At 46.2% G+C, this 23,121-nt stretch overlaps 1 protein-coding gene across 1 annotated transcript in view; it reads right to left on the reverse strand.

Moving 5' to 3' along the window:
• The window catches only part of LOC135378041 (thiamine-triphosphatase-like), a 204,004-nt gene that overhangs the window by 28,821 nt on the left and 152,062 nt on the right, over positions 1 to 23,121 (reverse strand). Inside the window, exon 3 of the mRNA XM_064610878.1 lies at positions 18,313 to 18,955. Coding sequence (XP_064466948.1) covers positions 18,313 to 18,862 — 550 coding nt within the window. The 5' untranslated portion in view covers positions 18,863 to 18,955. The remainder of the gene's footprint in view (positions 1 to 18,312; positions 18,956 to 23,121) is intronic.

The raw sequence follows: 23,121 nt of genomic DNA on the forward strand, positions 1-23,121 counted from the left end.
AAACTCCTGTCGGGTACACCCTTGACTCGTAGGCCTCCGTATCGTTTTATCCGGATTCAGAGCTGTTCTGATTTCTGTACTGTGTCTCCAGCTACTGTCTCCAGCTGCTGCAGTTGAGAGCTACCACTGTCCCTGTGCCGAGGAGGCGCGATAGGATAACCATATGTCTCGGATTGTACGCCATAACCTGCGTTACATAATCGTAGAGATCTGAGATAGTTGGTAGATGTTCATCGTACACACGTACAGGCGTTCCTTCCGTGTGTCACAATAACTAACCCTTCGTTCCACTTTCCTGTGGCAGGTGCTACATGGGGCAAACCGGGAAGTGCCTGAACGTTAGGTTGCGTGAGCACGCGGCTTCACTTCGGGGCACTCCGTCGGGGCACCTGGCCTTGCACGGCGATAGGCGCGGGTGTCAGTCAGGGTTTGATTTAACGACGGTTGTGGCAACTGCTGGCGTGAAGGTTACTGGGGAAATTATTCAAGCGCATGCTACTTGGGCTGCGGGCTAGGAAAAGTGTGTAAGCCAGGCGTCCGTGGTTCTGAGCAACAGTGAAATCGCCTTCCTAGATTTCACAGGGTATCTTGCACTTTGACTTTTGTCTATATTTGACTGCATGGTGGGTATTCTGCACGTGTGTTGGGAGGGAGAGAGTGGATAGGGAGCGGTTGATGTCTGATACAACGGTTGTCCCATCCCGTTCTTGTTTCTTCGTATTTTATGTACCTCCCGCGCTGCATACGTGTCTATGATAACCTGCTTTTGTTGAGGACCTTCCGATTTCCTGTGTTCAGCGCAGAGTGCTGTCTAGTGGCCTCTCAGGTAGGCAATAGTTTTGGAGTGCGGCACAGATATCTCATCTGTCTGTAATTTCCTACAGTCCATACTAGGGCTGTCAATCGAGATATCCCGGATCCCGAAATCCCGGGATCCCGGCCAATTTTTGACGTCCCGAAGTCCTGGGATTTCTTCCGGAAAATCCCGGGATTTCGTGTGAGCAAATATGACAGGAAAATCAAACACCTGTAGGCCATCAGGCACAGACTCACTCCTTCGCAAGGAAATGGCACTTTTTATGACTTGAGGTGGCAGAGGACTGCTGCCTACACGTGCGTAGAGACATTTGCTGACTGTCGTTTCTTCTAGCGCAGAACCTGGACGGACCTTCAGTTCGGCAGCCAGTATTTTCACAAAAGTTCGCTCCGAACTGAGGGACAGCACCCTCGACGCTCTGTGCTTCCTCAGGTCGTGTGTTAATCATTGTACAATGTGATTGAATGTGATAGCACGCAGCGACGGTGTTGTAAACTTTTTAGTGTTCCGTTCCTTTCCATTTTTTTCCGTTTTGTGTGTGTGTTCCTCATTCAACTGGAATGTAACACCGTTTGAGGAAGTTATAAAGTAATATTTCCTGTTACTTCAAGTGCAACGGGACTCGCCTTCTTTTCACGTGCAACAGTTAAATGTACATGAATAGAAAAGCAGGGGCATTGTCATAGCAGAAAAAAAAAAAAAGTAAGAATTTCGCCGTCACTATTTTACGAATGTGCTTACACTGCGAGTTTTCGAGTGCTTTCCTTCAGAAAAAGGTGGAATTGACAAAGCGCACATGAACTGCGCACAACACGTCGATATAGTCACTTGAGGTAAATGGACTTCGTTAGATAATGGCGAGTTAGATAATTCTGACCCGGGCAGGACTATACTTGGAAGCACCATCTGAACTCGTCACAATCCGGAAATCCAGTCCCAGGATCCTGGGATTGACAGCAAAAAATCCCGAAATCCCGGGACTGCAAAAATGGCTCGGGATTGACAACCCTAGTCCATACGCACGTTCTTTGGTGAGATGTTTACTAATTAATGCTTTGGTGCTTTGCGCTGGTGAGATCTGGGGTCCCCATTCTTTCAGGGTCCAATGATTCCTTAGATTGCGACCTTTGCCGTCGCTGGGATATTCTATTTGATTCTGTCTCCGGAGTTTATGCACAGAAGGCCTACGTACTTTCGAAGACGCAGCTTTAGTCGGTGTTGTTGAGTTTGCCTCGAGGCCAAATATGTTTACAGAACTATCTTTATTAGTAAAATGTACCCTATTTGAGAACCATCAATAGTAACACTTGTAAAGCTGTAGGTTACTCTAACCTGCCAGATTATTCTTAGTCTTGTTTACCACTGTACTCTGAGACCTGACACTACATCTATGAAAATTGTTGTGTAGGCTATTAAGAAAAAAAAAAAAAGACGAACAAAAAACTTCAGTGAAAATCACGGTACCTCAGTACTGCCTTCCGAACTTCTTTTCCTTCAGTGATCGCTTGAATATTCTTAGTTCCCGCCCATCCCTGTGTTCTTAAATGCTGGCGTGTTAAAAACGAACATCCGGTAGCGGCGCCTGAGCGTGTCTGCGTGGGTTTCCTCCTCTAGCGAAAAACTGCATAGATAATTACCTCGTCTTCTCCTCTAAATTGGCTCATAATAGATCATGTGTGGATTTTTTTTCCTGTAGAGCCAGGCTCCAACGGTCGGCTGTCCGGTGGCGTGCCAAGTGCGCATGTTGAGAAGCAGTAATTAGCCCGTAGGCCTCTAGTTCTCTCCCTCACGCTCAGAGCTTTGTTTCTTCGTACGGCAGCATCACAGGCGCCTCTCTAATTACTGCATCGCCTGTTTTCGTGATCGGGTAGGTTTCTTTGGGCAGACACAGCTGTCGGAAGTTCGCAGAGGGCCTTCACCAAAATATCGATTGAAGAGCTGGAGTCCAGTTCTGGTCGAGAAGCGCTGAGTATGCAGACAGTGAGTTATTACTCGTGCTTGTAAATGTGTTACCACTATTTACGAGTACCTGTGCACTGTAGTTTTGTGTTTGGTTTTTGAAAATACGCATCTTTTCTTTTGGATACCCCTCGTTGCATTCTACTCATCATCTTACTGGGTAGTTAATTTTATTTGGCTTCCGATTTCAGTCCCTGAAATAATGTTCTCTGTGGGAGTTGCGAGAGCGAAATGGAACGCAGTCCGTTTAACAAGTGCCGTACTCTACTAGAACTGCCACTGTTAGGTGCGTGTCTTCATGAATTTGTGTTTCTGTGAACAAAGAAGCTGGCGCTGCGATCACGCAAAACAAAAATAACGCGAAAAGAAGCGCAACATAAGGCGGAGGGTGCCGAACAGAAGTGTCTTACGGCGAGAAATAAATTATTTTTCTATTCGGAATAAACCGAGATGTAAATTTAATAAAGATGGCAGCACGAAAATGGAAATCGAATTAAATTACCCTTAACGAACCTTCTATCGCGAATACACGATAAATTAAAAAAGCAAACGTGCTATTTCCTACAGATTTTTTAACCACGTTAAGAAGAAAAGAGGCGTTCCACATGAAAAGGCACCGGCCAGACACTGCACACAAAAGCCGCAATAATTGCGATCATTATTATTAATTAACGATCCGGCACGACGGTTGTTCGTTAGAGAACATGCACATTACGATTTTTTTTCTTCAAACCGCATGTGTTGCTTCCACATTTCTTTAGCTTCCTTGTCTGTTGTACGCCATCCAGTTTTTATCTGCTAATCTCGACTCTCAAGGAAGACAAAAGGAGAAATGTACGGTGATAAAAGAGGCGCACAGAAATGAAGGAGAGATCTTTTCTTAAAAACGCCCTATGTGTATGTATATCTTTTTCTACCCCGCGCTAGATCCATAAAAAAAAGGACGTGCTCGCTGCGCTTTAATCACTCATCTTTTGTTTGGAGCTACCGGCGGGATGATGGCCTCCCCAACGAAATGCAGGAGGCTGAAGAAGAGATTAGGAGGTTCATAATGAACCATGGGCGTTAGACAATGCCAAGCTGACGGGCGCCATATTTTGAGAATACGGCTGAAAAAGGGGGTCGTGTTCCGCGACATTGAGGTTTGAAATTTGGTGCTTCAGTTACGGGGGTCTCTTGAATTGTCTTCCAAGAGACCACGCCGCTTTATCGCACTTGTTTCAAAAAAGTATGAAGATTACCACTTGACATCCAAATCTCTCGGTATGTGAAGCTTGCAGATTCCAATAAATCCTGCTACTATATACGTATACTGCTTGTCAAGATGACTATTGGGCAGCAGTCGGCAACACAGTATCAGTGAAAGAAATAATGAAGTCGCAAGTCAATCATCTGTACTCGGTATATACTCTAAAAACTCTCTCTATATATACTAGAAGTATATACTCTAAAAACAGAGCTTCACTGCATAGCACGCTGTGCGCCAACCATTGCCACAAATGATAGGGTTATCGCTTCTGATTCGAGGAGAGAGAGGGGCGTACGCCTTTTTGTGGCAATTTGGATATATGGTAATTGCCACAAAAAGGCGTACGCCTCCCTCTCTCCTCGAATCAAAAGCGAAAGCCCTATCATTCGCGGCAATGGTTGGCGCACAGCGTGCTATGCGGTGAAGTTCTGTTTTTAGAGTGTAGCTGCTCCTGGCTGTGTCGGAACTATAAAGCCTCAGTTATTTTTCCTTTTGCCTACACTCTACAAACAGAACTTCACCGCATAACACGCGCTCGGAACTAACGGTAATTCAGAATGATGTCGTTCTATTTCCTGGAAATAGGAGGCGTACGCTTTTTTGTGGCAGTTTGGATACATGTTAATTGCCACAAAAAAGCGTAAGCCCACACTGTTAAAACAAAGCTTCACCACATAGCACGCCGAAGGTCAAGCACTGTACAGAGTGATACCTCTATCACTCTTGATTTGTGAAAAGTGCGGGGCGTACGCCTTTTTGTGACAGTTAACATTTCTGCATAAGTGTCACAAACAGGCGTAGGCCTTCTGTTTTCAACAAATCAGGAAAGAGAAGGATGTCATTCGGCTTGATGGTTGGCTACGAGCGTGCTATGCGGTGAAGTTCATTTTTAAGAGTGCAGCTCTCTCCTCAGATCAGCAGCGATAACTGTACCACTCGGCACAATGGATCGCGCACAGCGTGTTATACGGTGAAGTACTGTTTTTAGAATGCAGGGAAAATCCTCTATGAGCATCGTGAAAATATAGCCGTCTTCGATTCGTCAAAAAGTGCACGGGGCATTATAAAGGACCGCAAACGAAGTGCACGACAGGCCCTGCCCTCGTGCAAAACTGCACTAGACTCCAATCGAATAGAAAAGTGTAAGCCTGAGATGGTTTGTCGCAGGCGTCTGCGCCTGCATCGTATCTTTTTGAGCAAATCTCGTTTCAACTCTTGTCTCTCTCGAGGAACAAGAGGCTGCCTAGCTTTACAAAATTTATTACCACTACGCACCAGATCGATGATAAGGTATCGCCAACAAGCACCTTATCCGACGACTACTCTATTCACGTCGCCTGCTCCGCGGTGCACGAGACGTTGCGCCGACGTCGGAGGAGGTGCAGCATTTTCGTGAACTCGTGCTGAACTTCCGCCCCCCCCCCCCCTTACGGGCACGCTTACACTTATAGGGCTCACAGAACTCTGACAGAAGACAAATCAACTGTGTAATGTAAGTAGTGAGATAAGTCACGATAATCAAACATACAAATAACGCTCATCCAGTCGTCCGTCAGGAGCCGTCCACAGAATGCCACGAGAGTCACAAGCAGGCACTGTCGTCTATACAACACAGAGGTTATCGCAGCTACCGTGGTGTCGCAGTCTCGTCGGCCATACACTCAACGACATGACTCAGGTTTTAAACTTGTTCTCCCTCTTGGATGCACCGTGCAGATTCGTCAGGGTTTTTTTTCAACTAACCTTGCCGCAGTCAAAATCTGTACGGTAAAGCTCCCGTCCGTAGCCCCCTGAAAGGCGCAAAAGTCGAAAGGCTACTCTTCTCAGCTTCTTTAAAGGCACGAATCCCATCTTACGCCTTTGAAAAGCGTAGCTCCCTGACATCTACTCAATCTTCTGTTTTGCTAAAGCAATTTCTCAATTATGCGCCGTCCATCCCGTAACCCCTTCCTTCTTCCTGGCCCTGAACTGAGACATTTGGTTTTCCACGGCCGCCTTAAGATCGTCATCGACTCATTGCGGTGTGAAGTACTGCCCCGAACCTCATCTAATCATCTACCTCATCCTACCTCATCAACCTGCGTTAGTCGTGACGTTACCCGCTACATGTGTGGCCGACTACGGCGAGCAGTTTCAGCACCACGATAAAGTTGCACACATGGAAGAGTGACGGAGACGCACTGCTAGGACCTTCTGGCGCAGTATAGAACGCAATTCCGCACCTTCGGCGTTGTAGTCCACAGTTTCTATCTGTCCGTACCGTCGAAGCCAAAAACATTTCATAGACGAATAACATCGGAAATTATCTCGCTCCAACGCGGACATCCACAGGCCGCAAAGGTATTCCGAAACCACGGATCCTTATACAGGGTGTCTACCAAATTGTGGCCTTCATATTTCCCTGAGTTCTCCAGGTTTTCACTGACTATTTCAAGCGAATTCCCTGACCAAAATGAAGCAAACTTGGTGCCTGCTCCAACGTTTTGATACTGGTCACTCATAATTTATTGAATAACTGAATAATACAGATCATTTACTAAATTTTAAAAAATTACAAATAGATGTTTCTGCTTAATGAACCAATTCTTTCCTGTGAGAGGGAGACCTCATACTCTGCCTCATTTATGACCAATGTCTTTTTGTTTTTGTTGGAGGTCACTTATTAGTGAGGCTGGCCTACTTTTCTGCCTCTGAGGAACTCAGCTCAGCTGCACTGACCAGCACTCGCGATTTGCTGCGTATCTTCGTGGCAATTGTCTGCGATTTTCCCTCACTTCAGCTGCTTTATAGCAACTTCCCTGACAATCCCCACAGTTTTCCAGTCGCATCAAAATTCACTGACAGTTCCTGGTTTTCCCGTTTGGTGGACAGTCTACGTCACGCGAGTAGTTCGCTCGACCGCACCCAGGTGGCGACACCCAAAGTTCTCCTCGTTGATAAAAAATGGAAGGTCGTAACCTTTGCAATAGCTCTTCTTCACCTCTTCACACACATAGAGGTAGTTACTTTTACATGTGTGAGTGGCACGGCGTAGCCGGCTCCAAGGTCCTATAGGAGCCTTCATCTCCGTATTTTTCTTACTATATATATATATACAGGGTGTCTTTTTTTTCGATGCAGATTTTTCATTAAAAAAACTATAAGGGCTGTAGACATCCTCTTTTCACTTCGGTCATCTCTGGGCCGGCGGACGTTCTTGACCATCTGTTGCTCAACCGTCGAATGACTACTTACCTAAAAATCGTTAATTAACTTTTTAATTATAAAAGCTACGAAGTTGTTCCAATGAGAACATCTGGTCCCTTCGGTCACCTGATGCCATAGCCGTTTTCAGAACAAAAATCCGTTCGATAGATCGTCCGCAAAAAAATCGTGAAGAACACCATTTTTTTCTTTATTTTGTTCATTGCGCATCTCCAGAGACTCTTCTTCCCTTCACTCCCAATGTGAGAGGGTGAAGGAGCACAGTGCCGCCTCATGCGTCGAAGATGAGCTTTAACTTGCGGAAACAAAACAAATGTATCGGTTGACGCTATCGGAACTGCCCTTATCTTGGGTTGCATTTTCTGTTTTCTTTTAATCTTTTTCCAGGACGCAAGAGGCGATAGTGTGCTCTTTCACCCTTGTACATTGGGGGTGAATGAAAGACACGTCTCCGAAGATGCGCAATGAACAAAATAAAGTAAAAAGTGGTGTCCCTTCACGAATTTTTTTGCAGACGATCTATCGAACGGATTTTTGTTCAGAAAACGGCTATGGTATAAGGTGACCGAAGGGACCAGATGTTCTCATTGGGACAACTTCGTAGCTTTTATAATTAAAAAGTTAATTAACGATTTTTAGGTAATGAGTCATTCGACGGTTGAGCAACAGATGGCCAAGAACGTTCGCCGGCCCAGAGATGCGAGAAGTGAAAACAGGATGTCTATAGCCCTTATAGTTTTTTATGAAAAACCTGTATTAAAAAAAGACACCCTGTATACAGGGTGTCCCACTAAATGCGAACAGATTTTTTAAAAATATATATATCACTTTTTTCGAGATGAAGTCAGTTGCAATATAGCATATGCTGAAGGGCACTCCTTAGGAGGGCACCAGCAAACTCCTAAGGCAATGTCCTAATTAACTTTCAATAATTAACTTTTTAGTTATAAAAGCTACAAAATTGCCCCAATGAGAACATCTGGTCCCTTTGGTTACCTGATACCGTAGCCGTTTTCAGAACAAAAATCCCTTCGATAGATCGTCCGAAAAAATTCGTGAATGAACACCATTTTTTTGCTTTATTTTGTTCATTGCGCATCTCCAGAGTCGCGTCTTCCCTTCACTCCCATATGAGAGGGTGAAGGAGCACAGTGCCGCCTCATGCGTCGAAGATGTGCTTTAACTTGCGGAAACAAAACACAAACAAATGTATCTCGTGAGGCTATCGGAACTGCCCTTATCTTGGGTTACATTTTCTGTTTTCTTTTAATCTGTTTCCAAGACGCAAGAGGCGATGGTGTGCTCTTTCACCCTCTCACATTGGGGGTGAAGGAAAGACGCGTCTCCGAAGATGCGCAATGAACAAAATAAAGCAAAAAATGGTGTTCCTTCACGAATTTTTTGCGGACGATCTAACGAACGGATTTGAACTCACTGAACAGACATCACTGATTCCGCGGCTCGATAATGGTGTCTTCGACTAGTCGTCCCGATACTCCGCGTTGGAGCCGGTCAGACCGCATCTCACTCCGGCTCCTCACCGGAGGAATCGCGCAGAAGCCGAATGCGGCAGGTTCGAGCAAAGGAGCGGAGAGGGAATGTTAACTCACGTGACTTCCAGTGTTTCGCTCTTAGTCAAAACGCCGCCGCCGCCAAATGCAGAACATGGCAGGCATGGCGGAACAGAAACATTACTCAGCGGAAGCTGGCGCAGTCACATGACCGGAACCCAACCAGATTTCGCAACCACTCCGACGGCGTTGGTCAGAGCACTCTATAGAGCGCTCCGAGTTGGAGGAGCTCCAAATGAACCAGTCGAATGCAGTGAGAGTGCTCTGTTTCGACCAGTCGAAGATGAAACGTGGCTCCAGAGCGCTCTACAGCGATCGGAAGCAACTAGTCGAAGACACCATAAATGTGTACGTTCTACCAGGTCTCAGTTGTCTCGCGACGTAAACACCCAATTATTTATTTATTTTGTTCTACCAGGTTTTAACAAAATAAAAATAACTGTATCGACCAGGATGCTAGGAAGCGGGGGTGCCCCATGCTTGAAGAACCGCCCGATGTCAGTTGTGAAAGGGTGACAGCGAGAGAACGATAGGAAAAAGCGGCCGCAGAACTCGCGCAACGCGCGAAAATAGTCAATTTAACTTTCGCATAATTTTTTACTAGGGCACAGAAAAGCGCTTCGGTTTCGATTCTAGCGGACTAGACTAATTTTCACTAATTATGAAGATTAATTATGAAAGTTAATTAACGGCTGCACTAATTACTGATACACCACCACCTTTGAGCAGGCCCCATCGGGAATAGATATATTCAACGACTTTTCCGAAAGAAAAGCAAACTGCGAATTTAATAGAATTATTTTCAGTCTTACGTGAAGCACCCTGTATACAAAATAATGAATAAGTGAGCCGGAGACTGAAGTTAAATGAAAGGAAGTAAAACAGTTAGTGGTTTAATACGTAAGTTAACAGATAGATTAACCCTCAGAATTTAAAAGTTACAAAAAATACCTATTACCTTATCTGTTAACACACGTATTAAACCATACTAACTGTTTTACTCCTTTCATGTAACTTCCCACTCCGGCTCACTTATTCATTATTTTATATTAATTCGGGGCGTTCAGACACCCTCTATTTGCATTCTATATACAGGGCGCGGCAGGAAACGTGTCATTTGACCATTATATATATATAAAAAAACGGCTTAAAGGGACCATGAAAGGATATTTGACAAACCCACAATCATTTGTAATTAGTTCCCCTGTACTAGAGCATTCACCCTGTGAAATATGAAGTTGACAATCGTACAAATACCGAAAATATTCTATATTTACCACAGGCGTGAACGGCAGCTGCCCGCCTCCGAGGCGAACTGGTCGTGACATCATACACGGAACATGTTGCCGATTCGCGGACGGGCCTTTGCGAGCAAAGTGTAAAATTTTCAAACAAGCTTCCATACTTTGTCATGAAATATGTTTTAATTTGACTTGGCAACAAGACGTTAAAAACGTTACATTGACTAGCAAATTTTAGAGTTCAATTTGGAAAATTCAGTTTATTTCAATGGCAAATTGATGAAACTATTTTTATTAGGTGGCAAACTGAATGTCCAGAAGAAAGCTGCTTACCCCATATTTTTCTGTTAAGCCTTTTTTTTATAATGGTCAAATGACACGTTTCGTGCCGTACCCTGTACACCTTACTGTACCTTTGCAACGAGCCTGTGGTCTGGTAATAGAAGAAAAAAAAATGACTAGAAGAAACGGGATTTGTTCGAGTCACGGCTTTTCTTTAGCTTAACATGCAATGTATTACGTAACCCGCTCGTTTCGAAGATCTTGAGGCGCAAGCACTGCAAGGTCCGCTCGGTGATGACTCAGTTGAAGCCTAGCGTCCCGCGTTTCGTAGTGAAGACAGTGGCTTCCAGTGCCCCTCCATGGTCTCTGTCAAGCCCAGTCACCTGCCTAACTGTTCCTGGCCTGCATGGAAGGAAAAGGGATACAGCCCCGTGTGTCGCCAAGCAGCTTACCCTGGGCATGATGAACGACAACTACGCGGCGTCAACGTCAGTTTTCACTGACGGGTCATCTACTCGGGGTGGATCATCCTCGGCATTTGTCATTCCATCCCAGTCAGTCTCCTGTGGTCACCGTCTTTCTCACAGAACATCGTCTACGTGTGCCGAGCTTTACGCCATCCTATTTGCTATGCAAAAAATATCCGCCAGTCCAGCTCAGTCCTGGGTCGTCTTTACAGACTCAAGACCCGCGCTCCAGTGTGTGGCCAACTTGGGGATACGTGGACTCCTCGGTCCTGTTGTCTTTGACATCCTGCAAGCTTATAAGTAGGCGACCATTGTAGGGCACACTGTAATATTGCAGTGGATCCCCGGACATGTCGGTATCAGCGGCAACGAAGAAGCAGACAGAGCCGCATTGAACGCCCATCAGCACGCAGCTTTTTCCCCGATCATGATGTCGTCGGGCGACCGAAAACACCTCCTCTTGACTCTCACCGGTCCCAAGATGCAGGCTCAGTGGGAACACGACATAGCTCACTCCCTTCTCTCTGATGTAGACCCCACGCTTTCTCTCGCCCTTCCTCCGCGACTACCGCGCCCATTAACTGCTCTCTTCCACCGCATGAGGCTCAACGTTGCCTTTACACCTGCCTTTCAACATCGTCTCGGCTCCACCTCGTCTTCCCTCTGCCCCACTTGTGGAGTGCACGGCGACCTCAGCCACGTCATCCTGGCTTGCGGGCAATACCACCACGAGCGTGCCCTAATGGAACTCTCTATGCAACGCATCGACAAGCGGCCGTTCAACCTAGCGAAGATCCTCGGTCCGTGGTCGAACGCTGCCCACCAGTCGCAGGGCCTTCGTCTTCTGGCAGAGTACTTGTGCTCCACCGGTCTGGCGACGGCTCTTTGAAAGCTCCATCATCATCCCTTCATCCTCCCCCAACGCGAAATAGGGCAGTGTACCGCCTCAGCGGCGGTGAATCGCCCAGCCCATTACCATCCAATGTATGTGTGTGTGTGTGTGTGTGTGTGTGTGTGTATTACGTAACGCAAACCGCTCGGCGTTGGAAGAGCAGACCACTCAGCAAGTTCCTGTGCGTCTTTTTCAAATGTTCTCTCGATACACGATTCTCCTAAGCGCACAGATTTTGCAAGAGTGCATACGTGGTGTTTAGGGAAGCGTTAAAGATTTCACTTTCCTTTTTTTTTTCTTATTGCACTGGCTGGCATTTAGTGGTCTCCAACCGCTCCGAATGTACACTGTAGACTGAATTCCTTTCATAGAGTACGTGGCACTGTAGATTGAAAGTCAAACGGGATGTGGCACTTCTATATATGCGACGCATTACATACTACTGCACACATTGTGCTGTACGCAGGAGTATGGAGTAAAAAGAATTATTTTTCTACGTGTCTTACTTGGCGAGATATAAACGCTTGTACGCAGGTACGCGTCAAGCTCTGACATAAGAGGAACGAGAGCCTCGGCCAGTCCCATTGGTACTCGTAAGCACGTGACCTCTCGCGCTGCCTCACTGGCGTAGACGCCTGCATCGATGTCGGAGCCGGATGACTTTCGGTGTTCGCAGTGCGTTACCCCTTTTGCAGTAAAACTTGGAATGTGGTTCACATCGATGCAAATAACCGTCTTTCACAGTTTATTTTGCACAACCTGGGACGAAATGTCACAACCCCGGTAATACTTTGATACACACGTAGGAGACGAGCTGTTTTTGACTATCGCCAGTGTGACAATGGCGAACACGAGGAGAGAGTGTGAAAGAGAGAGAGAGAGAGAGAGAGTGGAAACAACAAAGCGCCGCAGAAACCCTAACGAGTTTACTCAAAGTAGGTGGTAACTTGGGATGTACATAAAGATTAATCTCGGTTATTATGCGCTTCTTAAGCCAGGAACTGTTGTTGAAACAAGCGGCTGTAACAAAGTGGAGAAAAAAAGAGCGATTAACTACAAGAACGAGAACTGGGCACGCGAGCACCAGCGCGCAGGAGAAGCAAAAAAAAAAAAAAAAAGTTGAAAATGAGGGCCGGACACCTCGCAAGGGGGGAAGATGGGCGATGGATGATTTCATGCACTTGATGACCAAGACGCAAGATAACCGTAGCAAACTGACATTCCCGTCTGCTGAACAATATGTTTAGAATCACTGCTCAGTAATCGTTTGAAATTCAGGTGCGTTTCTTTTCCATCCGACAACACGTAATTTACTTCATTAGGGTGGCGTACTGAGTTTTTTAATATCAGCTCGCGAGGACGTGCTACATTTATCCTCCCTTTCTTGTTACTCGGCGAAGACTGCTCGACGGGTTTGGGAATAATTCGCATGTTCCTGGCATTAGTGCTTCTTCCTCTTGATTTATGCCGTTAAAATTTAGGTGCATAGCTGTCTGGCTTGCTGTTTTTCTATTTACTATTGTTTCGATAGCTTTCTTTTGCTGGCGAAATATTAGTTGATAATCGGGTTACGTCTGGTGCGCGCAGCACGCGATTACAAGTGCATACAGGCCAGCTTGCCAAGAAATGCGCTCCGAGTTGTACAAGAAAGCTGGCGGAATTACCATAACAATGGAGCTGAGCTCAAAAGAGAGATCCGAACGATACAGCAATAATTAGGGCCTATTTATCAAGAGGAATCTGGGCTGTTCTCCCTAGATTAGTTTAATTAATCATTTCCTGTGAAAGGAATATTTTCGAGATAAAGTGGCGTTGCCGGAATTTCTGTACAGAGGCAATCCCTCTTTATTTTCCGCTATAGATGCGTGCCTAACCGATGTAAGTTATGGCTTTGCCTCTTGAGTTTGGCTTCGGGTGCATTCATTTTGCATTCCGTTTGTGTGCACACGGGGTCTGCTAGAGAGTGGTTTGACTGCGTGAAAAATTGCGGTAATTCTTCTATACGCGTCAAATCAGGTGGACATTAACGGCCTTCTTTCTAATGCTTCATGCTTCTCCTTCTTTCTGTTTCAACTTTTACCGAGGTGCCAACTGAAAAGTGAAACGGTCGTTGATGTATTGCTCGGGAATAATGATAAAACAAGGTATCCAGCTTATAGTTCTGTGAAACATTTGACTGAGACTCTTAGTATTGTGTGGTTCTGGCATTAAGAGTGATAAAATCTTGAGAAAAAAGAGAGGTTTTATGCTGTATCGGCCGTATCGGCATTGGTCTCCCTCAGCCCTGAACGCTTCGAGTATATAATCAACCAGTTTCTAGTTGCTGCACGTGACAAACTGTTTGATTTCGTGGTAGCACACCGCGAAGCAGCTGTGGTTATGAGCGACGTAGAGACGTGGGCAGGGGAGGACAGCAGGAAGGAGTGGGAGGGAGAGGGGGGGGGGGGTAGTACGTCACATCGGGCGCCCAGAGTACGCCCTTCGTCAGTTAAAAGGAAACTTTTTTTTTTATTCGCACAGCCGATGACTGCGAGACTGACTTCCCTTCCCATTTAGCGAGTCCTTATATGTGTTTTTGCGCACGCGTGCATATGTTTATAAATGATTGCACTTGACAAGCATGTTAATTAAAAAGACGAACTTTTTTTAACGAATTTTCGAGAAATGAGTTAATTTGTTTTGCTGCCGCTTCCATGTTTTGCTCACACATCCGAATCCATAGAGTGGGTCGGTGTTAAACGGAGCCGATATAAGACTAGGAACGACGTTTAGCCAAAACTTTCCGAGCGAGTGGCCGTTTTTCTTTGGCGGGAATCAGCGAGCTGTTACAGTGGTTCCTCGGTGGGCGGCTCACGTTGTTGTACGAACGGCTTCCTGGCGTGCTCGCTACAACTGCCGGCGGATGCGGCCGGGGAAATGCTTCCACGGACAGCTACCCAAACAGAACGTGGTCGCAATTGTCTGTTCTGCTTGGCCATTGTCTTATTTCGAAGAATTTTCGTTTCGGACCTCGCTTTGCACCGGACTGGAGGCCGCCTGGTCTTCGACTCGACACGCGAGTTGCATCTCAGTTTCCCTCACTTGGTGAATAATCGCAACCGGAAGTGGCATCTCTGTCAACAAATATGTATCCGATAAGGGATGCAACCTGTAAGAGAATAACGCCTTGTTAACAAGGCGAGAGGGCACATGAGGGAACGCTGACATACTTCACTAAGATCTGCTTTTCCGACAAACGATGTTTGATAAGAGATGGTGACTATACCCTATATCGCCTCCAACTTGGCCCCTGAATTCATAGATATGACTTGATCTCGACTTGACTTGCAGCTGCCTTGTAAGAGTGTCAATGCACTTCAGAAACCCTCCTCGGCTGGAAGCGTTTTTACGCAGCTAGCTCGACTTGACGCGTGTGGTGAAAGTTTTAGGTCAGCGCTCAGGCCATGCACCTTGAACCCGACTTGGATAGCGCTCCAGTCCGGCAGCTTCGGGAAGCCACATGACACTCAAAATCTTGCCTTGTCTTGGCTTTACATGAGCTGATGCGTCATCGTTTACAGCGCATTTGCACAAGTGTTGGTGCCAGACGACAGGTGGCGCACATATTATGAGCCCTGACGCTAAGAAATGTCGTTTTCACACTGCAAAGCAAAATTTAAGCGCAAAATTGTACGAAAATCTCATTCCCAGACGCAGTTGAAGTTAGCAGGCTCAACTTGACGAAGTAAGCCAAGCGGGAGAGTTCATGAAACACGCAAAACCGTCTTCAGCGAAGACAAGTCTTGGCGCTGCACAAGTCAAGAATATGCGGCTTCAAGTCAAGTCACATCTGTGAATTCGGGGGTCTGTGCAAGCTCAGGAATTGAGCGTGACGTGAGTGCGGCCGATCTTCTTCTTCTTCTTCTACCAATGAGATAATGGCCGTGATCTTCAACTTGTCGTTATCCCGAACGCGCGTTAACTGCGTCACTTCGTCGGTGATTCGCCACGAGCTCTCGAGCCGCGTTTATTTCAAAATGCGGCCTACCAAAAGGTTAGGTTTCTACGTGCCACCGTGTGACCTTTGGAGCGCACCAACTTTCAACATAACGGTAACGCTTGCTATGTGCGAGTTTAAGATCAGGACTGCAGCGGCGAAGTGCTGCGCATTCAGGAAAGCTGCTGAAGTCGAGCACGTACTGCTCTTCACAGGACAACGGTTAAACATTATTTGATGCGGTTCGCTTCGAATTGCCACGCTCCAAATGCTAAAGCATTTAGCTGAGCGAACAAGAGTGATCGGCGCAGCATTATATCCTGTTTTGTGCCAATCTAATGGGCGCATCCCAAAAATCTTGAGGTTTTTGCACATTGCCATGGTTTGCATCGCCCGGTCCCTATTTTCATCCTAATCGGAGGATCCAGGTGCTGAAACCTGCCGGTAACACCCGGGCATGCTTGACTAATTCTCTATGCGTACAACACGAATAACGTTTAACAACCTTTGTTTATATAGTGAGCAGAACTTTTTGTCCCGTCATTTTACGAAAACTGCAAGATCACGTTCACTTTGCAGCTTCCTGGGCAGGGCTCGGTTCTTTCAAAATGCATAAATTTCACCGGAGACGATATGTCCATCGGAGAAAATATGGCACATTTTTAGTTCTTTCTTTATTGCGCATAATTAACAAATCTTTCTCATATGTCATTTTTTCTGATAAGCTTGCGAGACAGCAAACACCTGTACCAGTTCCGTCTGCTACCAGTCGATGTGTGTACTGGTGCATTATCATCCTGATACAGGGCGCCATCTTCTTGGTAAAATGTTTGAATCATTGGGCGCACGTGCTGCTTCAGAACGACCCCATAGTCCTTGGCAGTGATATGCTAATCAGGAACGATTAGTGGGCCTAAATAATACATGGACATCGCGTAAGTAGTTCGGTCGGCCACACCCAGGTGGCGACTCCCAAAGCTCTCCTCGCTGATAGGAAATTGAAGGTCACAACCTATGCAATATAGCTCTCCTTCACCTCTTCACACACACATAGACATCGTTACTTTTACATGTGTAAGTGACATGGCGTAGCCGGCCCCAAGGTACTATAGGAGCCTTAATCTCCGTATTTTTCTTACTATACTTTACTTTACCTTTGCAACGAGTCTGTGGTCTGCTAACGGAAGAAAAAATGACTAGATTTGTTCGAGTCCGATCATCCTGATACAGGATACCATCTCCTTGGTAAAATGTTGGAATCATTGGGTGTACATGCTGCTCCAGAACGTCTCCATAGCCGTTGACATTGATATGCTCATCGGGAACGATCAGTGGGCCCAGAGAATACATGAACATCGCGCGTTCCAGTCGTTGATCCACATCCGTGTATCACGAAAGCTATTGTATTGATACTGTATAGTTGCCCCAGTGCTTTCTGAAGTTTTTAGCGCAAAGGTAATAGACGAATAAAAGAAGCCCTCGTCGGCCATTCGGAAACTACGACTTTCCACTCACTATGTGTATGTATGTTTGGTCTTCCACAAAGGAGGGGGCACAAGATACTGTATTTCGTTCTCTTTCCTCCCAGTTATCAGGCCCACCATTATGACGCCAAAACTAGAAAAGGGAGAAGCTTTCACTCGGTAACATGAACATCACGTTAGAACTTGTGTTGCACCAGCCAGCGCGATTAGCCATCTTCCGGTTCTCCTTTACCTTTTATTGATGGCGTTACTGACCGATAGTAAACGGTAATGCTAGAATGTCCCATTTCTGTTCTGTCTTTCGGTTTGATTGCCACGTATACGAGCAACGATAATGTTCAATTATGGCTAAGGTAAGACGTGCGTGTATATATCTTACTTCCAAGCCACTTGGGAAAGCAGCCATCAGTGCGTGAACAGATCTCGTGCTAGGCTCAAATTAACGGCAAAAGTCAGGAATCCACAGAATGAGTGAACCGCAAAAGAGAAGGCGCCCCTTAGAAAATAAAAAGCGAAGAGTGTCGCATCTGGCCGATCCCGTAGTTCCGGTGTGCCGCTCACGGGTCAGTGACAGCAAGCACGTCTCATGAATGAAACTAAATTCTACGATTTTGTGGAGTTCACGGGCTAACTGTTTTAGGACAGCACGCAATTTTCTCACTTGTGCATTCGGTTTAGCATATTTCTCTTCTTGTGTGCATCGGCATTGTGGTGGCGAATACTTGAGTGGCTCCTGCACCGTATCGGAGACGCATACGTTGTGGAGCGTGAGTGAATCCGGGAACGTTGGTTTAGTGTCTTATAGTCGTCATAGGATAATTTATGACCTCGCCACAGGACGAAATATACAGCAACGACCACGAATACATTCTGACGATGCTGTGTGTTTCATCGCTTGAGCCTTTACACCACGCGCTGTAGCTTTCGCTCCCTGCGGTGTTGACAACCATCAGACTTCAGCAATGAGGTGGTTTTGTGCGTCAGTTATCCATAAACGCATCTTAAAATGGGAACGCTGGCAGCAAGACAATGCGAAAATGATTAATGAAAATATTGCTTGGTTTTGGGGTACATGGGAATATATTCGTGGCAGGCACGATACGTGGCGCACGAAGACAGAAGTGAACATCAGCACTCAGGATAATAAATAAGCTGGACGCTTTGACATACCCAACAATGAGAGAAGCCGATTGATCTCTTCCGTGGCTTTCTCGGTTTCATCGTTTCGTCCACTGGGAACCAGGACTTCAATCTCCCCCACAGAGAACCCAGTGTCCATCTCATCCACGACGACAGTTGCTCGCCCAGATGTCTTGTACGTCCTCCTACGGGTTTTGATGTACGCCAAGACATGTAGGATGCCGTTGCAAACGAGCTCATGAAGCGCTGTAACGTCATCCTTGATATCTCTCATTGGCAGCGCTGTCAATATGGCCAATATGTATTTCTCCGCATTTACTTCTCGGTACGCTCGCGCGTGGTGCTGTAACACCACGTCACCCATTCGCCGGTACTTGAGCTCCCAGCGATCATATTCGCTTCGTTTCCTCAACCAGTGGTCTCTCTTACAGAGAGTGTGATCAAGGGTGTCGTAGTACACATCCGTAAATTCCTTTTCGCTAATAGGAATAGCACCGACGTTTTCTAAGCGAACGTGTATGTCAGCTGGCACAATAAACTTGCGCTCCACTTCTGTGCTTTCACTCATCTCGGATGCCATCTTGGATGGGATTGCGGTGAGATCTTACGCAACTGACAGTCGGCGGTAGGCATATGCCTGAGCACACGTTTCTTCAGGGTACTCCACTTCTACCTGTTAGAAGAAACACACACGTTAGGCAAGAACGCACAAAATCATATCCTGTAACGATAGAGGTTTTGGCATAACACCTCCCGAATGAATGGAATAGATCGTCAAGGCAAATAGATCTGCAATCTTTCACACACAATAATGTGAACCCCGCACGTAGATTTCAAGAAGAAGAAGAAGAAGAAGAAGAAGAAGAAGAAGAAGAAGGAGAACAACAACAACAGGTAAATGATGACTATGACATGTGGTGTTTAGATTCACAAAAAAATAATAATAATAATAAATAAACAAAAAAACACCGAACACTGCAACGCCGGAGCTCTGAACCACTGAACCTGAACGAAAAGGGTGCAGCTTGACTCTTACACTTATCGACTATGCTCTTGTGAAGTGAAACGCTCAATAAATCAATCGGTCCCACAGGCGGAGAGTTTTCAATCTGATGGAGCAGGGGACGTCACGTATCAACATAGTCCATATAAGCACGCGTGCTCTATAAACATGTGCTTACATGGGCGATAGAATAACTTCCTTGGTACGAACTAATACCAGTTCACCGTCGAGTACAGTAGGGCACGTTAAACCCAAGATTAGATAATAGAGAGTTTTAGTAGAGTACGTAAGGGGTATCGTTGATGGTTCCGCGCACGCCCATGACAGAAAGACGGCTTCGCGCAGTGCGCAGCTCCACTAACGCTATCCCTTACGTACACAAACGCGATTGCGTACGATGTACTAAAACTCTCTGTGAAGAAAGATGTCTTTACTTCGAAAGGTGTCTGTCAGTCTGCTTGACGGACTGTTGGGCAACATCGTATACCTGACTCTTGTGATGGAAAACTTGGAGCGCCTGAAGGAACTGCGTACTGCGGCCCGAGCAACGGTGACACGGACTATTTCGGACCTGACGTCCTTCTTGACAACGGCTCCGTTACCCAGGTACTAGTTGTCAGCGAAGCTCATGTTTTTGGAAGCGAAGGCGGGTTCTTTAGCGCAGCTTGATGAACGGATTCACAGTATCATTGATGAATATCTTTTGGAAGAAGACTGACTGCGCAGCTTGCGATCGATACCTGGAATACCACATCGATATCATTGTTGGAGCCCGAGCCGCGCTAGACTCTTCAGTGAGTCATGAAGACTGCGACATGGTGTATCGGCCACGTATGATGGAGCTTCCTATGTTTGGGTCAAAAACTGCTGGCGGAGGAACGTTCCTCTCGAAATACTTCTCGGGTCTATAGCTCGACCGTTTTAAAGGACTTCGATACTGAGAGCAAACTTGAGCTTGGAGACAAGACAATTCCCTCGGTGCTTTTTTTTGCATTTCTGCACTGACCTCCATTCCGAAGGAGCAAACAAAGCCCGAGAATAGAGCCCGGTACTGTGCAGAGATCGCAGGCTCCAACATAGTCGTGACGCGAGGTGACTCTGAAGCCAGCAGCCCTGAAAAGTCACGTTCTGCTGCGAAGCCTGGAGACGCTCAAGAGGCAAAGAGTCATGATGTAGTCGAGGACAAGGCGTCATGTTCACCGAAAAATGAAGACATGCCTTCGAAACTTGGAGCTCGCTACGACGAAGTTCAACAGGACTTCAACCTCGACAGGACTGATGTCGTTGAAGAAAGTGGAGCAAATGTGAAAGACAGTTTACTCAACTCGCCGGAAATCTGTCCGAAGACGAAGGTGATCGATTCATCACGGTGAACCTCTCCAAACGGTCTACGTTGGACTCGACAAGGCGGGGTGATAATGATACGTCAGTGTTCTCGGTGTCCGAAGACTTGTCCATCAGTGGGAGAAGCTCCAGAAGCGTCCAGACGGACTTTCCCGAGAGTCCAGAGAGAAGTAGGTCCCCTTGTGTTTGCAACGAGCAAACAAGGAACTCAAGGTGGCTTAAAATAGAGACTGGAGGGCGTGAAGCCAGAGAGCTCAAGGAATCTCGTCCAAGACGAGCACAAAACTGCGACGAGCTCAGGGATGCATTATTCGCACACCTTATTTTCAGAAGAGCAGGCAAGAAGTGGTTCAGAGATGCACCTGGACAGTCTGATTGCGTCACCCCGTGAGGACGACGTGCACACAAGTAGTAATAACCAGTACTGCGATGCGACTACATCGACCACATTTCTCCTGGATGACCTAGATGTCTTGCTGAAAGATTGCAGTCCCATCAGAAGGCTTCAGAAAGACGGTGGGGTCGACCGGTTCCTGAACCATGCCAGCATATCAGAAGGTGAAATCATTGCGACAGTACAGTCCCATTCAGAAAATATTCCTCCGGAACAAGATGAACGGATGTCGGCGAATGGCGAGATGATTCTCAACAGTTTCTCCCAAGACACGTCCACTTTGAAGGAGCACCTGTGTGGTCTCTTCGTAGACTACTGCAGCAAGGTGATACCAGAACTGTCCGATCCTGACAATATTCTGGGAGCGCATGAAGGATCTTCATCGACGGAGTCCTTCGCGCCGGTTTTCAAACCGGCTGGCGTCTCTCCCCTCAAGTCCGAAGGAAAAGAACAGATACTCTGAACAAAACGTGTGGTGCGGGAGCGTAAAACTCGATGGTTCCGAAGCCTCCGATGGCCTGTCCCCAGTGTGAAGAAAGATGTCGTTACATATTCACGGGCTCCATGGCCCGGGTCTCGTGACCTCGTTTTGGTTTTTCTATTCGTGCCATCTTGCATTATTAAACAGTGAGATCGTTGCCCAGCTGGGATGTCCTCTCTTCTTGTCATAATATTGGTGCCGAAACCTGGGAAGATCCCCATTCCCCTGATCAAGAAGTACTGACGGGACTGTTCGGCGCAACATCGTATACCTGACTCTCGCGATTGAAAACTTGGAGCGCCTGAAGGAACTGCGTACATATATTGTAGCAAGGAGAGAGGACACCCGTGCAAGGCAACGATCTAACTGTTTAATGATGCAAGATGGCGCGAATAGAAAAGCCAAACGAGGTCACGAGATGGAGCCGGTCATGGAGCCCGTGAATATGTAACGACATCTTTCTTGACACTCCCCGCCACAAACAAACTGGAGACAGGCCATCGGAGGCTTTGGAACCATCGAGCTTCAGTCTCTATCATAAACATCAAATCAGATTAAGATTTAGAACAAAATAGGCAGTGTTTTTTATTACAACAAATACAAAAAAAAGGAGGAAAGGTCAGCCAAACGGTATGTCTTCTCCTCTTACAAAACGTTTGACTGTACGAAAAAAAAAAGAGTCTACCCGTGTCAGATTACCTCCCCAGTAAAGCATTTCGAGAAAAAAAATGTTTCTTTTCGCTGAACATGTCAGACGCTGTCAAGAATCAAGTTAATCGCATGTGTACCGTCACTAAGTAAGTGTGCAAATAGCATTAATAAGTATGTTGGCACACTGACTCCGGAATAATGTTATTACTTCACTCTTCGTGGCTCACAGGCTTGCGTAACGTATTGTGAGAAAATAACTACATCGCATTCAGCAACCCGTATATGCTAAGTAATTATATTTTGCGAGAAATGCTTCACCTACGGCGCAAACACTTTGGAGCAGAGTGGGCAGTACGTTTAGAGTGCAATAATAAGTTTGGAGCGATATCTCGGGGCGTTTCCGATATATTTTCGTATTCTTGTTCCAAAGGACACGACGCTTTGTTTATCTGCTCCGAATAATAAAGTTGCAAAAAACAGTTTTAAATGTGATATCAACACGCTCACATTAGTTTTGCAACTGATTGTATGACGGGAACTAGCTTATCCGTTCCATGTTATGCAGTATGTTAAACATACCTCTTTGTGTTTCGCAAATGTGAGCTAAAAACGTCAATAACACAAATTATATTTCAAACTATTCGATTGCGCTTAGCTTATAAAAGTTCGCGAAATTGAGGAAGATCGTCATATGAGTTTGTCTGATTAGCAAGTAACTAAAAACAATAAGGAAAAATTATGCTTCGCCGTTATCTCCCATACCCCCCCCCCCCCCCCCCCCCCCCCCGTGTTCCACGTCGTCCATATTATGAAAAGTAGCGGTAGCGGAGACAGAGTCCACCGCTACCCATATTTGTAGCGGAAATACTTTTTCGGTTACCAATTTAAAATGTTTATGTTGCGCGTTCGCTACTCCGCTACTGAAACAGTAGCGAATACGGTAGCGGCTCTACTAGTCGCGCCGCT

This window comes from Ornithodoros turicata, chromosome 1, assembly GCF_037126465.1.
Source record: "Ornithodoros turicata isolate Travis chromosome 1, ASM3712646v1, whole genome shotgun sequence".
Classification (NCBI taxonomy): domain Eukaryota; kingdom Metazoa; phylum Arthropoda; class Arachnida; order Ixodida; family Argasidae; genus Ornithodoros; species Ornithodoros turicata.